We start from the raw sequence: 16795 nt of genomic DNA on the forward strand, positions 1-16795 counted from the left end.
ATATGAAATTGGTTCAAAAAAACGCTATCAAAAAAACAGAAATGCTAAAAACTGCATTTAAAATTTTGTCATTTACAAAATAAAGTGAGGGTAAAGTTGGAAAGTTGGCCTAAAACGTGTTTAATACTTTCAAAACGCGTTTGAAACTTGTTTAAAACATTTCACACCCAAAAAAACTGAGTTTTTTCCATGTAAAAGTTTTAAACTGCAAACCAATGAAATGTTTTTTTTTGAAAAAAAATGCCCTAACAGGGTTTTGCTAACTATAAGTCAGCCTAACACCTCAACCCGAACCCGACCGACTCGAGCACAACACGACCCGTGATTTTTTCGGGTTGAACCTGACCTGAGTTAAAATCAAAATAACAATAAAAAAAAGGTATAGGGGGGAGGAGAGGGATAAAATTCCACTCGAAAGAGAGAAAATCAAAATAACAATAAAGAAAGTTAGAGAGACCTACGGGGTCGAGGTTAGGCTCAGCGTTTGTAATCACACAGTAGGGAACTAATCCATCGTTAAAATCAATTGATCTGATAGTTAGGATCATACAATATGGCATGAAGAGGATGTACAATATAGTTTACTATAAGCAACATAACTGGGGCTACATCTTTCAGATTTCCAGTAATAAATCCAATAGTACAACATACACTACTTGTAAGTTGTAACTCATTCCAGAAAAGAGTGTCATTATCAAGATAATAATGAATTTCACTGTCACGCCTCATTTTCTCTATCCAGCTAACAATCTGTCCTAAAATGTAACATATTGGTATATTGTAGATAAAATACAGAAAAAACCAGTGAGAGTACAGAATTATAACAAATGAAATGTAAAGAGAGAAGATCTCTACTTTTAAAACTTCAGTAAGAAAGTGATGTTGATCCTTGATAAATTTTACTTAACCAAACACTAAATAGATTTTGGAAAATATAAGATGGATAGTGGCAAAAGTTAATCACAAACAACACAGGGACCAAAAATCTCTTAGGGTAGGAAAGAGAGTCGGGTAAGGCCATTAGTCTAATAAATTAGCTGGATAATTGCTTCGTGTAGCCAGTAAGGTGGTGGAGGTAATTATTGACTATTTCCACAACCTTATATGATTGAGGTTTGGAGGAGATTTGACACATTATGTGTGTGGAGTTTAGTCCTTTAGCTTATTGATGCCGCAATCCATATTTTGCGAAAAAAAAAATGGAGGAAAGAAAAGAAAAGAAGGGGAAAAAAAGAAAAGGTGGGCCAAAATTTTTGGTTCTTGGGACTTTTGTGGAATTTCCGCAGGAAACCCAAGTTTGGTTGCTAGTTATATAGTGGGCAAAAAAGAATCCCACAAACCAAAATAACCCCGCACGAAACCCAAAGATGGAAAAAAAAAATCCCAGAACCAAAATAATCCCGCACGAAATCCGAGGAACCAAAAGAACTTTTTTCTTCCCAATAGTTCAAGCAACCAAATAAAGTGGGGATTTTTATTTTACCGGAGATTTTTTTTCCCACCATAGTTCGGTCAACCAAACATGGGATTTTTATTTTACCGGGATACTTCCAGGGAGTTTTTTTTTTCCCACCAATCTCCCAGGAAGTTTATTGTTCCACAAAAGTCCCAAGAACCAAAATAATTTTGGCATCCAAACGAGCTAAGCATTAGCATGACCAAAGCAAAAGAAACGTATCTATTATAATAGATATGAGAGAGATTTTGGAATATTAGAGAGAGGTATCTTTCCTAATTTAATTGATGATTCTGAGGAGACTTTTTAGGGATGTAAGTTTTAACCGAGGGTTATGTGTTTTTTATGCAAAGAAAGCATTAGCTTGACCAAACGATGGAGCAAACGAAACGTATCTATCATAATAGATATGAGAGAGAGATTGCAGGAATATGAGAGAGAGAGATTTTAGTAATATCTGTGAGGAGACTTTTATGATATAAGTTTTAACGGACCATAAGGATGAGTATTCTAAACGCTTATTTTGAAAAGGCAAGGCTTGTGAGAGGATGCAACGTTTGAAATTCTCAACGACAGGTAGGACAGGAATACCAACATGGCAGGAGGAGGGACTGTCCACATCAGCCGTGAACAGTAACCCCTCTTCCTCTTTATTATATTCTAGTAAGAACTCAAATATTTTACAAAGCCAAGAAAGAAAGAGAGGAGTTTTAAATATTATAATAGATAGATAGATAAGCACAATCAATTGAGGAACCAACTAAGAAAGAGAGAGGAGTTTTACTCTATAGAGTAGATAACATATCTACTCCGTCGGCCCAAAATACAGGGGGCCAATTTTTTAGATGATCCAAATCATTCATTTGATAGGCCCTCGCATTGAAACGATGTGCCCAGAAAATCAGCTCCACAGGATCATCCTAACCTTTCGATTTGTGGAGCTTAAAAATGGAAAGATATGTGGAGGTTTATACCCGTCCATTTTAACCTCCACATATCGAAGCGTTGGGATGATCCTATGGAGTTGATTTTTTTGGTCAAACCCTATCTATGTCATGCCCATAAAATGGATGGTCTGCATCACTCAAACAATGTGGGCCCCACTGTATTGGTGCCGTAGCACTTCTAGTTCAAAGAGAGTTTGGTGTAGAATTTGAGGATTTTGGGAAAATATTTTTCCCAGAGTAGTTAAACATATTGACTACAAATATTTTTCAAAAAGTTAAAACATTTTGACTATACCATTGGGAATTCTTTTGAACATTACGTATTATAGGAAATATCTCTGCGTTAGCAAGTTTTTTTGCCTCAAATTCTTTATTGACTTGCTGCAACTACCAGTAAGGAAGGTTAAAGTCATCCAATTTTTTGGTAGGTGAAACGTGGTGTTTGAAGGATCCATATCAGTTTATCACCGAAAGAAGAAAATCAAAGAAAGGGGGAGCTTTACCACTTTAACATTTGTTCGGGTAAGCTAAAGTCATCGGAAATTAATTACCTTGCAATGGTCTTCATGTTGTTTGTGTGGGACGCCAAGAAATGGGATGGGATCGATGGTGATTGTGATGAGACTCATACCAAATACTAGGTTGATTTTTTTTTATTTTTTCTTCAAATGGATAACGATGGAATCTGGTCAATTGGATGAACAAAGATAGAAATAGCCCAATTCTGAGAAGGTGCTTTGTATATTCACTCAATGTCCAACTAGGCAAGGAGATTTTATATGGTGTGGGCCTAAAGTCCAGTATTTTTCAAAAAGAACAGTGGGGCCCACTTCATAGGATGATACAAATTGATAATTTGTTGGGCCAGGACATAAATAAGCTGTATCTTGAAAATCATCTTCAGGGGATGATCTAACCGTCCGATCTGTAGAGGTTAGGATCATCCCCTCTTTAGATCGGAGGGTTGGGATCATCCTGTGTTGATGATTTATGGGATGTAGCCTATTTATTTCCAACAAATGAGCGGTTCGGATCATCCTACGAAGTGGGTCCCACTGTATTTTTTGAAAAATATTGGACTTTACGCCCAGACAATATAAAATCTCCAAAGGGAAGTGAGAAGGGTGTCGTTGTGTTTTAGCAATTTAAAAGAAGGTTCTTTAATTCTTTTTATAAATAGTTTTCCAATTTAACATTTGAGTTTTTATATCATGGGCGTACTAAGAGTAGCAAACCATTCATTTGTTGTGCCTTAAAATTAAATAGATAGGATCCGTCCATCCATAATCTTGGGTTTGCGAACACTAGTGAGCCCTTGGTGATCGACGCAGCCTATCAAAATAACAATTCACAATTCACTTATCCTTGGTTGGTTTCGTTGCTCACTGAAAATCCTCTCGAACATGTTCTAAAAGAAGCTATTCTTGTTGAAATTGATAAATAACACCTCTAACAGCTTAAGCTTTTGGAGTAATTGGTTGTTTCAGGTAGTAGCAGATCTATTGCCTCAAGGCCAGTGCTTGATTCTAAATCCTCTCGAACATGTTCTAAAAGAAGCTATTCTTGTTGGCCTAGGACAATAATATGATAATTTGGTTACGACGGTGAAGAATCGGTGTCCTTACCATATATATATACACACATCGAACCATGGGTGACCGATCGACCCTTCTATGGTGTGGATTTAAGGATGCACATAAATCGGAGGGAGTGGATGGTGACTAAAATAAAAAAGAAGCTCTTTTTTGTGGGTCGAGCCGTTGCTGATCGTTGATGGCAAGCCGGATTTCAGTAACCGGTGGCCTGGTGATGAGGCCGTGGAATTGCTGCCACCTCTTCTGGCTTGGTCATTAAGTGCTTCTCCTTTGCCTTTGGGGCCACCCTAAGACAAAAGACGTAAAGGATATTTCAAAAGGGAAATGATAAATGCACCCCTTTTCATCACTTGGGACACCCAGCAGCAGTGTGTCAATGGCTGCAGAGGGGCTGATGTACTTCATGTCAGAAGGATTTCACGGATTTGATTGCCACGTACACTGCAGTTGGGTGTCCCATGTGATGAAAAGGAGCGCATTTATCATTTCCCATTTCAAAAACTTATTACATATAGTTTTCTAATTTCACTCTATCTGGTTTTACTGTCGAACTAGGTGAGAAAAGTAATATTGGAGAATCTCGGGGGTATTTTACAAGAGAAATGATAGAATGAAGGGCCCCTACTGGTTGATTTCTGCAAAGTGTGGCCCGAAAAAAGTGGATGGTGCCTAAAAAAGTGGGAACCGTGTTGACTTCGTACAAATCAACCAATAAGGACGCCCTTTAAGCTGATTTTTGCAAGGGTGCCCTTCATTCTATCATTCCTCATTTTACAATAGTACCTTTATGGACTTTGCTTTAAGGGGTGGAATTAAACTTGAACTGTTTGGAGCCCAATAATCAATTCTAAGGCCCGGCCAGAATTAATTTTTGGAACTCGAATCGATTTTCTGGAACCCGAGTTGATTCTCTGGGACTGGAATTAATTCTCTAGAATTGAATCCGGAATTTGGGAATCGGAATTGATTCTTTGGGACCAGAGTCGCTTCTCTGTAAAAAAAAGTTGATTAATTAGGCCCATAGTACATAATTGAAGGCTCATGGTGAATTTTAGTATCTTGAGTTAATTTTTAAGATTAAAAGTTAATTCTGGGACCCCTCAGGTGCACCATTGACCTAACGTCTTTGATTTTTTTACTAGATAAAGACCTCCTCGGTCAAACCAAGGGTTATAGCTCAAGGAATGAGGCTTTCATCATGGGCATATGATACCTAAAGCGAATGACAAGCCCTTAATGTGTGCAAACTAGATGTTTTTGCAAGGCTCACTGATGGATTTTACTATGAATTGACATGTGTATTGATTATTTGACGAACTGTATGTATGTGACCTGTGTGATTAGGTTCAGTGAGGTGATTACAAATTGCTTAGTTAATATCAACATTGTATGGAATATTAATTCTCGTATACTTGCAGTATGGTCAGTTCATCCTTAGAAAGAACTTGTGAGAATCAGAATTGACCCACTAGCATATGGCATTGAGTAAAAATGTCAATTTTGGCTCTTTTATTATATCACAGAAAGGAGGATATCAAGGCAACATGAGAGTAGCCACAACATCTTGAGTTGCATTAAAATTTAGTAGTTACTGTAACCGTCGGTTGCACCTAACTACATCAAGAGGACTTGGTGCGATTGAATTGACTGAGAATCCATTATATAGATCTAATTCAAATGTATATAATTAACCCTGGAGTAACCACCGCATCTTGGGCCATGAAGAGACTTTGTGACAAAGTGCGACTGCAAAGTACACTATACCATGTGAAGATGATCGATATACATCGAGTCAAGTGACAACAAGCATTGCGATCGAACCATGAAATGTGATTGCCTTGCCCCCAAAGGGAAGCGATCATGGTATGACTCATTTGCTTGTATTCAGATATTTCATTCTATATGCTTGTATAATATGTACTGATAAGACTCATTTTGGTTGTATAATATTCAAACATGCTTGTGTAGAATTAAAGTCCTTCCAAAAACATCATACACAACACTTGTAAAAGCCTCACTCATTTTAGAATTCCAATATAGTTATAGATTATTTTCATCATATATTATCCAATTATATACAAAGACTTAATCTCATATCCTCGTTATTTATCCTCTTTATCTTTTTCTAAGTATTACCTTATTTTTTATTGTTTCCATACTTGATGTAAGAACACAATATTTTTTTATGAATCAGATAAATCTAATGTGTTGCTCTGTTTGGTTGCCGGGTTTTCTTTGTTCCTGGGAGTTATGTGGGAGAGTTAGTTAAATTTTGGTCCCATCCCATGTTTGGTTGCCTTTTAGCACTAGGTCTCTCTCTCTCTCTCTCTCTCTCTCTCTCTGATTGCCCGTCCGAATGATTATTGTTAGGTTAATTATTCATGATTTTGCAAATAACCCAAGCTTACTCAATCCAAAGTTTCCAACACATGGAGGACATGCAAATGGAGAGATGAACATAACAAATAAGTTTTATATATGGTAAATATTTTTACAGCCTTTCTTGTCTCATATAATTTCTTGTGTTATATAAGACACCCACGTGATGAAAGAAGAAATACGTAAGAATACAATATGAATTTGTACGACTGACACATCACAATACAATATACAACCTTCTATGCCTTCTTATTCACTACATACTAATATCAATAAACAAATTCAGATATGCAGGCTAGGAAATGTAGACTAGGAAACTAGATGTCCCAATTTCTGACCATCGCTTTTCTCTTTTAATATCTTCGAACCTTGGAGAAATTGTTTGTACCATTGGGCAGATAGTTTTGGGCTTCTCTTCAAGGTATCATAGTCCACATAATAAAGCCCAAAGCGTAGTGAATACCCATTAAGCCATTCAAAATTGTCAATGATAGACCATACGAAGTAACCCCTCACATCAGCTCCTTGCCTGCAATCACTAATGTATATTAGATGCTAACCCATGCAAAAAATGACATAACCAACGATATATACTTTACTTATGTGTGTAATAGAGGCCTGTGTCGGTTAGATTAATCAACGGATACTGTACTATACTAATATATTCTAGTTGCTTAATACGACCGTTGGATTTCGTAGTACTAGATTAAGCAACTAGGATATATTAGGATACTAGTCTAGATTATATAAATTTATATATTTCCAAACCTATCTGGAGATCCTTCTATGTTTTTCCCTTGACTGTTCTATATAGACACTCATTATTAGGGCTCTCTGTAATCAGTTAAAGAATCAAATTAAGAATCATGAAAATCTCCATTGGATTACCGTGCCAATGGGCATAGACTGTCCCAGACCAGTAATCCCTGGGTTTGGGCACCAATTCAGCTCTATGGACCCTCCCGGGCCCATATTAATCGAATTGGGCCCAACTAGTGGTCTGGGATATCTTTGGACCGCCTGGATCCAATTATGATCTGATCACAATTAGGAAATTATCCTTATGTAAAAAAAGATGTATATATATATATATATATATATATATATATATGAGAAAACAGAAGGTACTCCCTGGAGTAGATAGCTTATCTGCTCCCTACCTTAAAATAACAGTTGGGGCCATATTGATTGAGTGATCCAAAGCATTCATTTGATGGGCCCTCACATAGATAGGGTGTGCCCAAAAAATCAGCTCGATAAGAACATCCGAACCCTATGAACTGTGGAGGCAAAAAATGGACTGATTTGTGCAGGTTATACACGTCCATTTTTGCCTCCACAGTTCATAGGGTTGGGATTATCCTATTGAGCTGATTTTTTGGGCACACCCTCTCTCTCTCTCTCTCTCTCTCTCTCTCTCTCTATATATATATATATATATATATATATATATATATATATATATATGTGTGTGTGTGTGTGTGTGTGTGTGTGTGTGTGTGTGTGAGAGAGAGAGAGAGAGAGAGAGAGAGAGAGATTAAAATACCTCATGGCAACGGTTAGGGAAGCCAAGTAGCTTCGTAGGTATTCTACTCTTTGGGTGTCATTGAGTAAGTCTTTCACGGAAACATCAGGATTGCTTTCTTGTGGATACCCTGCAAGTGAAGTTTATAACAAATGAGGGATATTTTTATATTAAAATATTGAGTTTTTATATGGTGAAAGGCCTTACAACTATACGGTAGGGGTGGGGTACCGCCCTTGATGTTTGATCCAACAACGGTTCACTTTGTTGGTATTTTAATACAAAAGTGGCCCTTTATTGGTATTTTACAAAGTTGTCTCGTTTACAAAAAGAAGCCACTTTGGTTTTGAAAAATGAGTTTGCTCACTTCCTTCACAAAAGCGAATAGTCCCGTATTGAAAAGTGGTGAAAAGCTTCATGGGTTTATATAGCTTTTCACTTCTTTAGCTTTGTGAATGAGAAGAGGAAAAATGGGGCCTACGTGCATGAGCCACCGAGTGAATCTAGTGGGCTTTTGGCTATACCACATGCCCGCTGCCCGGCCCGGCGCAGCTGGCCGCGCGTGTGATTCAAGGTTTTTCCCTTCCCCCTAAATTTTAAATTTTGTCCGTCAAAACATTACCTTTATGTTCGCCGTTCTTCAAAAAGAACGCCGACATTATTAGGTAAACCAGCTTATTGGAATGTCAAATAATTGGGTAAATAACGCCGCCGTTATTTACGAATAACCACGCCGTTCCTGAACGTTGTGGCTGTTGGGATGCCATCTGTAACGTCTTTTGAATGGCTTTTTTCTTAAAGGGCGTCTTTACTACATTAAATGGTGTATTGGACGGACATGTTTTGATTTATAAAAGGTTACACTAATGCTGTTTGTTTGTTTTTTCTGTTCCTCAACAGAAGTCTGGTAAGCCATATTATACCCTAAATCCTCAACACACTTTATGTGTTTATAAGGCCTTTCATTATATAATTTCTTTTGTAATATTATATATACATATGTATGTATTTTTGTCTCTTACCGTTTTCTGTGATAAACAGCGGTGTATTGTTGTATCTTTCCATCATGTACATCACCATCTTTTCCATACCTTGAGGAACCACATAGAAGGTTGTCATTGCCGTCTGCAAGAAAATACCATGGGATTTAAATGGTTTCTTCTTCTTCTAGAGAGAGAGACAGATATTAAAAGTTCACCTTGATTTAAAGACCTAAACGTTCACCTTATTGAACTAAAAATTAAACGCAATCCAATGGTAAGCTTTGGACTCAAAATCAATACTCAATTTTGAGTCTAATAATCCATTTTGGACTCAAAATCAATTCTCAAAATCCAAAACCAACAGGGCCTAAAAGGCCATAATGTTCAAATGAGGTAAAAGGAGAAGAAATTCTTTCGACAAGAGAGAGGCTAGTTGGGTTCCACAATCACAGTTAAACATTCCATTGCTATTTTCGTCATTTTAAAATTAAAAGTAGGTGAATTTACAAGGCTCTTAAACTCGAGTATGTAGCCTAATTATCCTTAGTTTTTTTTTTTTTTTTATTCAAATCCATGACATTTCAGGGGCATTTTTAATTTTTACACAAAAATTGTACTTAAAAATAAATTTCTACACTAATTTTTTTGTAGCTGAAAAAATTACCGGAGTTCCGATAGGGATTCCATCTCTTTCTCCGGTACGCAATGCGAACATATCCCCTTCAGAAGCGTTTGCTTGACATGGGAAAAACATGCAATCTTTGACATAGAGAGTTGAGTAATGGTTAATTCCAATAAAATCCAACTTATTTTGTAATTTTCTTCTATCTTCAGATGAAAACGTCGGTAGTCTTGAACCCAGGATCTCGCGCATTTCGGGAGGATAATTGCCATAAATTATAGGATCCAAAAACCTGCAAATACAAATAATAAATAAATTATTGATAAGAAATTATCATGATAGTACGTGCTACACTGATGATGATGATGATGATGATGATGATGATGAATTGATGATGATGATGATAAATAATTATGTTGATCATGGTAATTAAATAATAATAATAGTAGTAGTAGTTTGTGGGGCGTGTTTGGCAACCATGAAAAAATATTCAATGGAATATTTGTGGGGACTTAATTTATAATGATATCCCTAACATTTATTATTTGGCTCTAAAATGTGGGAAAAAATTATAGGAAATCTCTTTCCTTGGCTTTGTACAGAAAATGGGAGTAAAACAAAATTTATGCCCATTTTAAAGTGGAAAAATTTGTTCTACATCCATTTTACGTCAAAAAAATACATAGGGAGCCTCAAGAAACATTTTTCCTTCAATCCAAACGGGGTCTAAGTGAAATTAGGTTCCCATGTCGCATAAAAAATTAAATGATGCGGAATTTACTATTTTTCTTTGGATCCATGTGTTGCTTACCAGGCAATGTCGAAAGCTAGATATCGTTGAGCAGCAGAACGATCAGCTGGGATATTTCGAAGTGGTTCATACCAGTAGGTGCTCATCACAATCCCAATAGAGCCATCTTGTTTCACCTTAGTACAAACAAAAATCACAATAATTTCAACACTTACAAATTCTGTAGGACTGTAGCATATATATAGAAACTGTCCCTACTAAATAATAGGATGTAATATACTAATATCAGGTGTATGATACCACTGTAATATAGCCCTCTTACAAAGGCATTAGTGCCATATAAAGATAGAGATGTAACATCATGTATACGATACCCCTGTAATGTAGCCTTCTTACAAGGGCATTACCAGAGAAGCAGGATTCGTACTTGGAGTTGGGGATTCGCGAATCCCCGAATCGCGAATCCGAGCCGTGATTCGATTCGAATCCCCAATTCTGGGGAACCCCGATTCCCAATTTATGAAAACCTCGATTCCTAGGCGATTCCCTGCGAATCCCAACTCCCCAGTGACTCTCAGCGAATCCCCGACGAATCCCCAGCGAATCCCCGTTGACTCTCTGGCAAACCCACGATTCCCGCTTCCAACCATCACAGGAGCCTTCGATTCCCGCTTTTGAATTCCGAATCGAATCCCACTTTCGATTCCCGCCTTGGCAACCTTGGGTATTACTGTCAGTACCTGACAGTAATGCCCTTGTAAGAAGGCTACATTACAAGGGTACCGTCTACATGATGTTACATCCTATTATAAAAATCATAGCATAAATATTTTTATATATTTGGGAGTATTTTTGTTTTTCATTAATTATTCTATTTAAATCACATCTAAATCTCATATATACCTTCAAAAATAATAATTCTAAATCACATATATATTTATATTATATAAAATCTTTCCAAATAACATCATATTTGGACAAAATTGTATACCTGATATCTTTTCCTGTAAATATCGGCTGCGGTAGCATGGGATAATATTACATTATGGGCTGCAATGTATGGCTCAATCTCAGAGTTGCCGGTTGGGCAGTCACCAAAAGGTTTTGAACAATGGCCAGGCGGGAATGTTCCTTTACGGTAACCCGATGAGATCATGGGGTTTGGCTCATTGAAGGTGGTCCAGTATTTAACCCTATCACCAAAAGCCTTGAAACAAACCTCTGCATAATATCCGAAATCTTCCCTGCAAATTATTTAGAAAAGAAAAAAAAATTAAGGAATCAAGGTTAATGACAATATATAGAAACAGAAATGGAGATGAAGTAGAAACACTTACTGTATCTGTGAGCTCAACCACGCCCCATATCGGTCTTCGAGTTCTTGAGGAATATCGTAGTGGCTTAATGTGACAAATGGTTGTATCCCTATTAAAGTAAAATAATTATATAAGACTAAATGAATATATCAACATATACATACATGTATGTGTGTATATTTGTACTCCAGCAAAATATAAAAGTAAATTACCTTTGAGTAAGAGGGCGTCTATAAGATTGTTGTAAAACTCAATTCCCACTGAATTAATCTCCCCAAATCTCCCCCCTGAATAATTTTAGGCTTAGGGTAGAATCTTTGTTAAGAAATAGAAATTAACCAGAAGATTACTACAACTCACTTGGGAGGATTCTTGACCATGAAATGGAGAATCTGTAGGAATTTACTCCAAGGGAATGCATTAACTGGACATCTTCCTGTTCATATATTCAATGGTCTAAATCAGAATTTTTCAATCTGATTTTCTACATAAAATGAATAAAAAATGTGGATTTGATAACATACATCTTAGATTAACAAATGCAAAACTGCATAAGTTGTCTAACTCAAGAGTTCAAGGCAGAGAGATAAATCTTATAAGTTATTTTTTATAAAAAAAGAGTCTTCTGTTAGCTAGTGCTCATTTTTTGTATTTGGTGGAGCTCTACATGGGTCCCTTGGCCGTGCATCTCAGTTGCTCCTATAATAACTTAGAAGATCTCTTTTGCCCAAAGGTGATTACTGATTGCCGACATAAGATATTACAGCTCCGACTAGCAAGTCCCGTGAAGGTGGTAGGTACAATGGAAGCACTATCCTTGATATTTGATCCAACAGCAGCCTCTTAAAAAGTGCGCTGCTATTGGATCAAATATCAAGGGTGGTACTGCTGTGACGGTACTTGATAGTCGGGCCTCTCTTATGAGAGTACAAAATCATTGGGTTCAGATAACATAAAATATCCATCGTTTCTAACCAGTGACGACTCAAATGATCTTCCATATCTAATCCAAAAGTCTACAACTGATTGTAAAAAGGAAATTAAATTCCTAGAAAATGCTTGGAATTTATACCATGTAGAGATGGTAATGGTCGTCAGCAACATCTGCATTGCTTCCATCCTTGATTTTTCCTGATCCATTTAATAAAAACAGGAAAGAGAAGAAGATATCAAATGATCTTCCAATAAAAAAAAATGGGTTTGTAACAGTCTAGATTACTGTATATATAGAAGAAAGGGAAAAAAGTACCTGGAATATGAGAGAAAACATCCCAATTGCTCAGACCTTTATTACCTTCTAAATATGCACCTTCAATCTGGAAATGTAAATACATGAAATTCAAACGTTAAAATTCTATATTGTAATGTTTTTAGCCAACATCTATACCACTTCCTATTAATTAACTGAAAGTGGGGCCCACTTTCCACCACCGTCCATCTTGACTCGACCCATATAAGATTCATCAAAAGTGAATTTCGCTATCCATTTCTACATCCAAAATCGACCCTCCACCTACCATTTATTTATTAGATTCAAATTTCTATCACGTGCACGCCACGTGCCTCTTAATTTCAGACCATGATGTCAGTGTGTTAGTCTCTTTCCTAACAGCCACTTTATTGGGCCCATTGGTGTTGATATCACCCCGATCAGATGATCCCGGCCTCACGATCCTTATCAAGCCTTGCTTAGGATTAAACCAAGAAATCGTTTAAACGGCTAATTAAAATGGGAGTAAAACATATTTTACATCTATTCTTCCACAGTTCCACTTTAAAATGGGAGTAAAATTTGTTTTACACCTATTTCACATCGAAAGCAAATATAGCAACAAAAACGGGACAAAAAAGATAAAAAAAAATAGAAAAGCTTAACGGGTGGTTTTTGTAATACTCGGGATGTCCATTTCATCATGGGACCATGACTATATAGGTCACCTCAGGCAATTTGTTCAAAATCAATGCTCTCAATTACACATACATGCCCTCATGTGGCCCCCATTATTATTATGAGAAAAGTGTAGCTACGACTTAGCTACACCGACACCTTAAAATACAGTGGGCCTTACATTGTTTCTGTGATACAAACCATTCATTTGATGGGCCCTCATATAGATAGGGTGTGCCCAAAAAATCAGCTCCATTAGATCATCCCAACCCTACGATTAGTGGAGGGAAAAATGGACGTGTAAAAACCTTCACAAATCTATCCATTTTTGCCTCCACAGTTTGAAGGGTTGGGATCATCCGATGGAGCTGATTTTTTGAACACACCCTATCTATGTGAGGGCCGACCAAATGAATGGTTTGGATCACCCAAACAATGTGGGCCCACTGTATTTTAAGCCATCGGTGTAGTTAAGTTAGCTACACGTATCTTTTCTCTATTATTATTATTATTATTTCTGCACTGGGGCAAATTGTATTGGAAAAGAGGCGTGAGCCCCAAGACATAGGAGGTCAAATGTATGTGGGACCCAAAAATTAGGGGTGCAATTTGGGCGAGTTTGGGTTTTGCTTTCACTAAAAAATGAATTGGAATCAACCGGAAGCCGACCAATTTTACTGTAAAAGCTCAACCCGATTTCCCAAAATTCGATGAGTTGCACCCCTACCAAAAATTGATCATTAGCAGTGATCTGGACAGACTGTCCACTTAGTCAATCTCTTGATATGTACATTCTATGCTACATAAGAAAGAGATTGAAAATAACATGAAAATACATGAACATTAACTATACATACATATATACTTCACAAATGAATGAGAGAATCCATGCATCTTTAGATTGCATCAGTAATTCCTACCTGGAAAGAAGAGGTTGAAGTTCCAAATAGAAAGTCGGGAGGAAATTGGTCACGGTTAACGAAACATGTAACGGAAGAGAAGAATAGATGAAGAAACAGCAGAATAGAGAAGCCCTTCATCTTCAAATTTCTATGACACTTGTTTTTCTTTTACAACCTCTATCGAGGGAAAGAAAGATACAAGTTTATGAGACCTAGATAAGGAGTTTATATAGAAAAAAAGTTAATTTTTTTTAACGTTGCCCGGTCATTTTGAATTTCACCTAGCCATCGTAGTCTGGAAAATATGTATATTCTTTTCTCTTTGGATTATCTTTCCACAAAGGAAGGTTCTAACCTGAGGACGTCCTTAACCATAGTCCTTGGCACTGCATGTTTCCGTTAGGTTTATACATAACCGTTATTTCAACATAAAATGTATCTTTTAAATAAAATAACAAGGGTCACAGATAATATTATAAAAGAAATGCTTTAGTAGGATGTGACTTCATAGGGGCCCCAACCCTCAATCGATCTGAACCGTCTACTTTATGGGCCTTACTTTGGATCTCCTACAACCCAAACATCAAATCAAAAGGTTAAGTAATGTGTATGTTATTTGTCAAACATGGACGGTTAAAAAGATATAGGCAACAGTTCACATTCAATGACAAAAAATACAAGTTATTGGATGTTAGGATTGCCTGATTGGAGAGATTTTTCGCCCTTAAACGGAGGCCTATCAAATGGATGGCTCGGATCAATCAAAGGTTGGACCCACTATGCCATAGTGGGGTTGCCACATTGTCTTACAATAAGGACACACCCTATATAAGCATTAATCATTCCTTAAATCTATTTTTAATTAGAGATTTTATATGGTTTGTGCGCGTTAAGTCCGGTATTTTTCAGAAAGTACAGTGGACCAACTTAATAGGATGATCTAAACTGTTCATTTATTGGGCTACAATGTAACTAATACCTCTATAGACGAGAGGGTTAGGATCTTCCTATGGAGATGATCTACGGGTTACAACCTTTTGATGTTGTGGACCGACAAATGATCGGTCTAGATCATCAAGTTAAGTGGACCCCACTATAATTTTTGAAAAATTCTTGACTTCACATGCACTCACACATTATAAATTCGAAGCCGCTTCCATCAAGAAGACTGGTCAAACGGGACCTTAGGATTCCGAGATTTGCTTGTTTAAGAGCTCCTGTCTTAATTCGGAAGCTTTCTAGTTTGACACGCTAGTTAAAGGATAAATATTGCTGCTGTTTCTCCAGCAAGGTTATTGACCTAATCTAATGGTAGAAATCTGCGACAAGAATAAGGCTCAATTGCCAAGCTTTTCAACTAAATGGACGATTAATGGAAAATTGCTTTTAATCTTTACATGTTAGCTTCATGAGTTCTTTGTGTGCAAAAGATGACTAGGGATCCTTCTCTTACCAAGGTTTTGAATGGTAGAAGCTCAACTACCAGTTAGTGGTAAAAGTCATCCATTTTTTCTAGGTAAGCTCGTGTTTGTGGTGCAAAAAATAGTTTATTAAGGCAGAGGGCTGTTAGCAAAATGGAATCCTGTTCTGTAAAAATAATAAAAGGGAGATGATATTTTCACCCCTCTGCAGTATGCATTTGCTCCTTTTTAATGTGATTTGACGTCAAAAAGCTTTTAACGTGAACAGTAGGCAACTTTAACATAAAAAATCACATTAAAACGTGATTTAACGTGATTTATCGTCAAAAATCACGTTAAAAGCTTTTTGACGTCAAATCAGGTTAAAGGGGGGAGAATGCCTACTGCAGATGGGTAAAAATATCATCTCCCTTGTAAAAAGGGGTTCTCTGTGGCCACATGTGCATGAGAAGACAAGGAACAGAGCTCAAATCCGAACAAACACCTAAAACACCATGAAAATGACCAAATCGTCAGTTATTTTCACTTCAGTCTTTTTTCTTTTTTTTTTGTGAAATAGAAATTATTCACTTCAGTCTTTATTTTCAAAACCAATTTCTGATTTAGAAGTGTTTTTAACGAATAAGAAAGCCGCAATTAGTTTATTAACGAGTAAGAAGAAGATGGCCCACCCGCACCATGTGCAAACATTATTATGCAAAATAATGTGTGTTTATGTCTAAGTTTGAATGAGCTAAAAATAGAGCTCGAGCTAAAAGAAGTAAAGTATTTAACATCCATATGAAAATTTACATTTGTAAGCTATTTAATAACTATAAAATTTACATTTGCGAGGTATTTAATAACTATACATAAATTTAATTGTATGTATAACTATTTAATAGTTAAAAAGAGAGGTGTGCTAGCAAGATGTTGATGAGTGTTGTGTCCATTGGGCTACAATGATGGAGTAATAAAGTATGACAATAATAAAATTAAATGGCAAAACACACCATTTAAGGTACTGTCAT

General features: G+C 36.7%; 1 protein-coding gene across 2 annotated transcripts; it reads right to left on the reverse strand.

The window, feature by feature from the left end:
* Positions 1–6445: 6445 nt before the first annotated feature.
* On the reverse strand, positions 6446–14508 carry LOC143860692 (beta-glucosidase 18-like). 2 transcript variants are annotated; one of them, XM_077371471.1, is made up of 12 exons: positions 14383–14508; positions 12824–12890; positions 12647–12705; positions 11935–12010; positions 11787–11861; positions 11596–11683; positions 11250–11502; positions 10319–10434; positions 9550–9799; positions 8925–9027; positions 7924–8032; positions 6446–6906 (listed from the first exon to the last, which is right to left on the reverse strand). In XM_077371471.1, the coding sequence occupies exons 1-12, from the start codon at positions 14500–14502 to the stop codon at positions 6687–6689; spliced, it is 1536 nt and encodes a 511-aa protein (XP_077227586.1). In that variant the 5' UTR covers positions 14503–14508; the 3' UTR covers positions 6446–6686. The 2 variants fall into 2 exon arrangements, with proteins under 2 accessions (XP_077227586.1, XP_077227587.1); XM_077371472.1 differs by lacking the exons at positions 12647–12705; positions 12824–12890; positions 14383–14508 and adding an exon at positions 12099–12288.
* Between the last annotated feature and the right edge of the window lie 2287 nt (positions 14509–16795).

The sequence above is a fragment of the Tasmannia lanceolata genome, unplaced genomic scaffold, assembly GCF_043159265.1.
Source record: "Tasmannia lanceolata isolate RefF3 unplaced genomic scaffold, GAP_Taslan_0.1 ptg000037l, whole genome shotgun sequence".
In the NCBI taxonomy this organism is placed as follows: domain Eukaryota; kingdom Viridiplantae; phylum Streptophyta; class Magnoliopsida; order Canellales; family Winteraceae; genus Tasmannia; species Tasmannia lanceolata.

Bases quoted from the DNA above. Each gene is read 5' to 3' on its own strand.
- LOC143860692 (XM_077371471.1), bottom strand. From the start codon at position 14,502: ATGAAGGGCTTCTCTATTCTGCTGTTTCTTCATCTATTCTTCTCTTCC. The intron at 10,435-11,249 runs GTATACAATTTT...GTTTGTACTAAG, and splicing joins TTTACAGGAAAAGATATCAG to GTGAAACAAGATGGCTCTAT. The intron at 8,033-8,924 runs GTAAGAGACAAA...CTTCACTTGCAG, and splicing joins GCTGTTTATCACAGAAAACG to GGTATCCACAAGAAAGCAAT.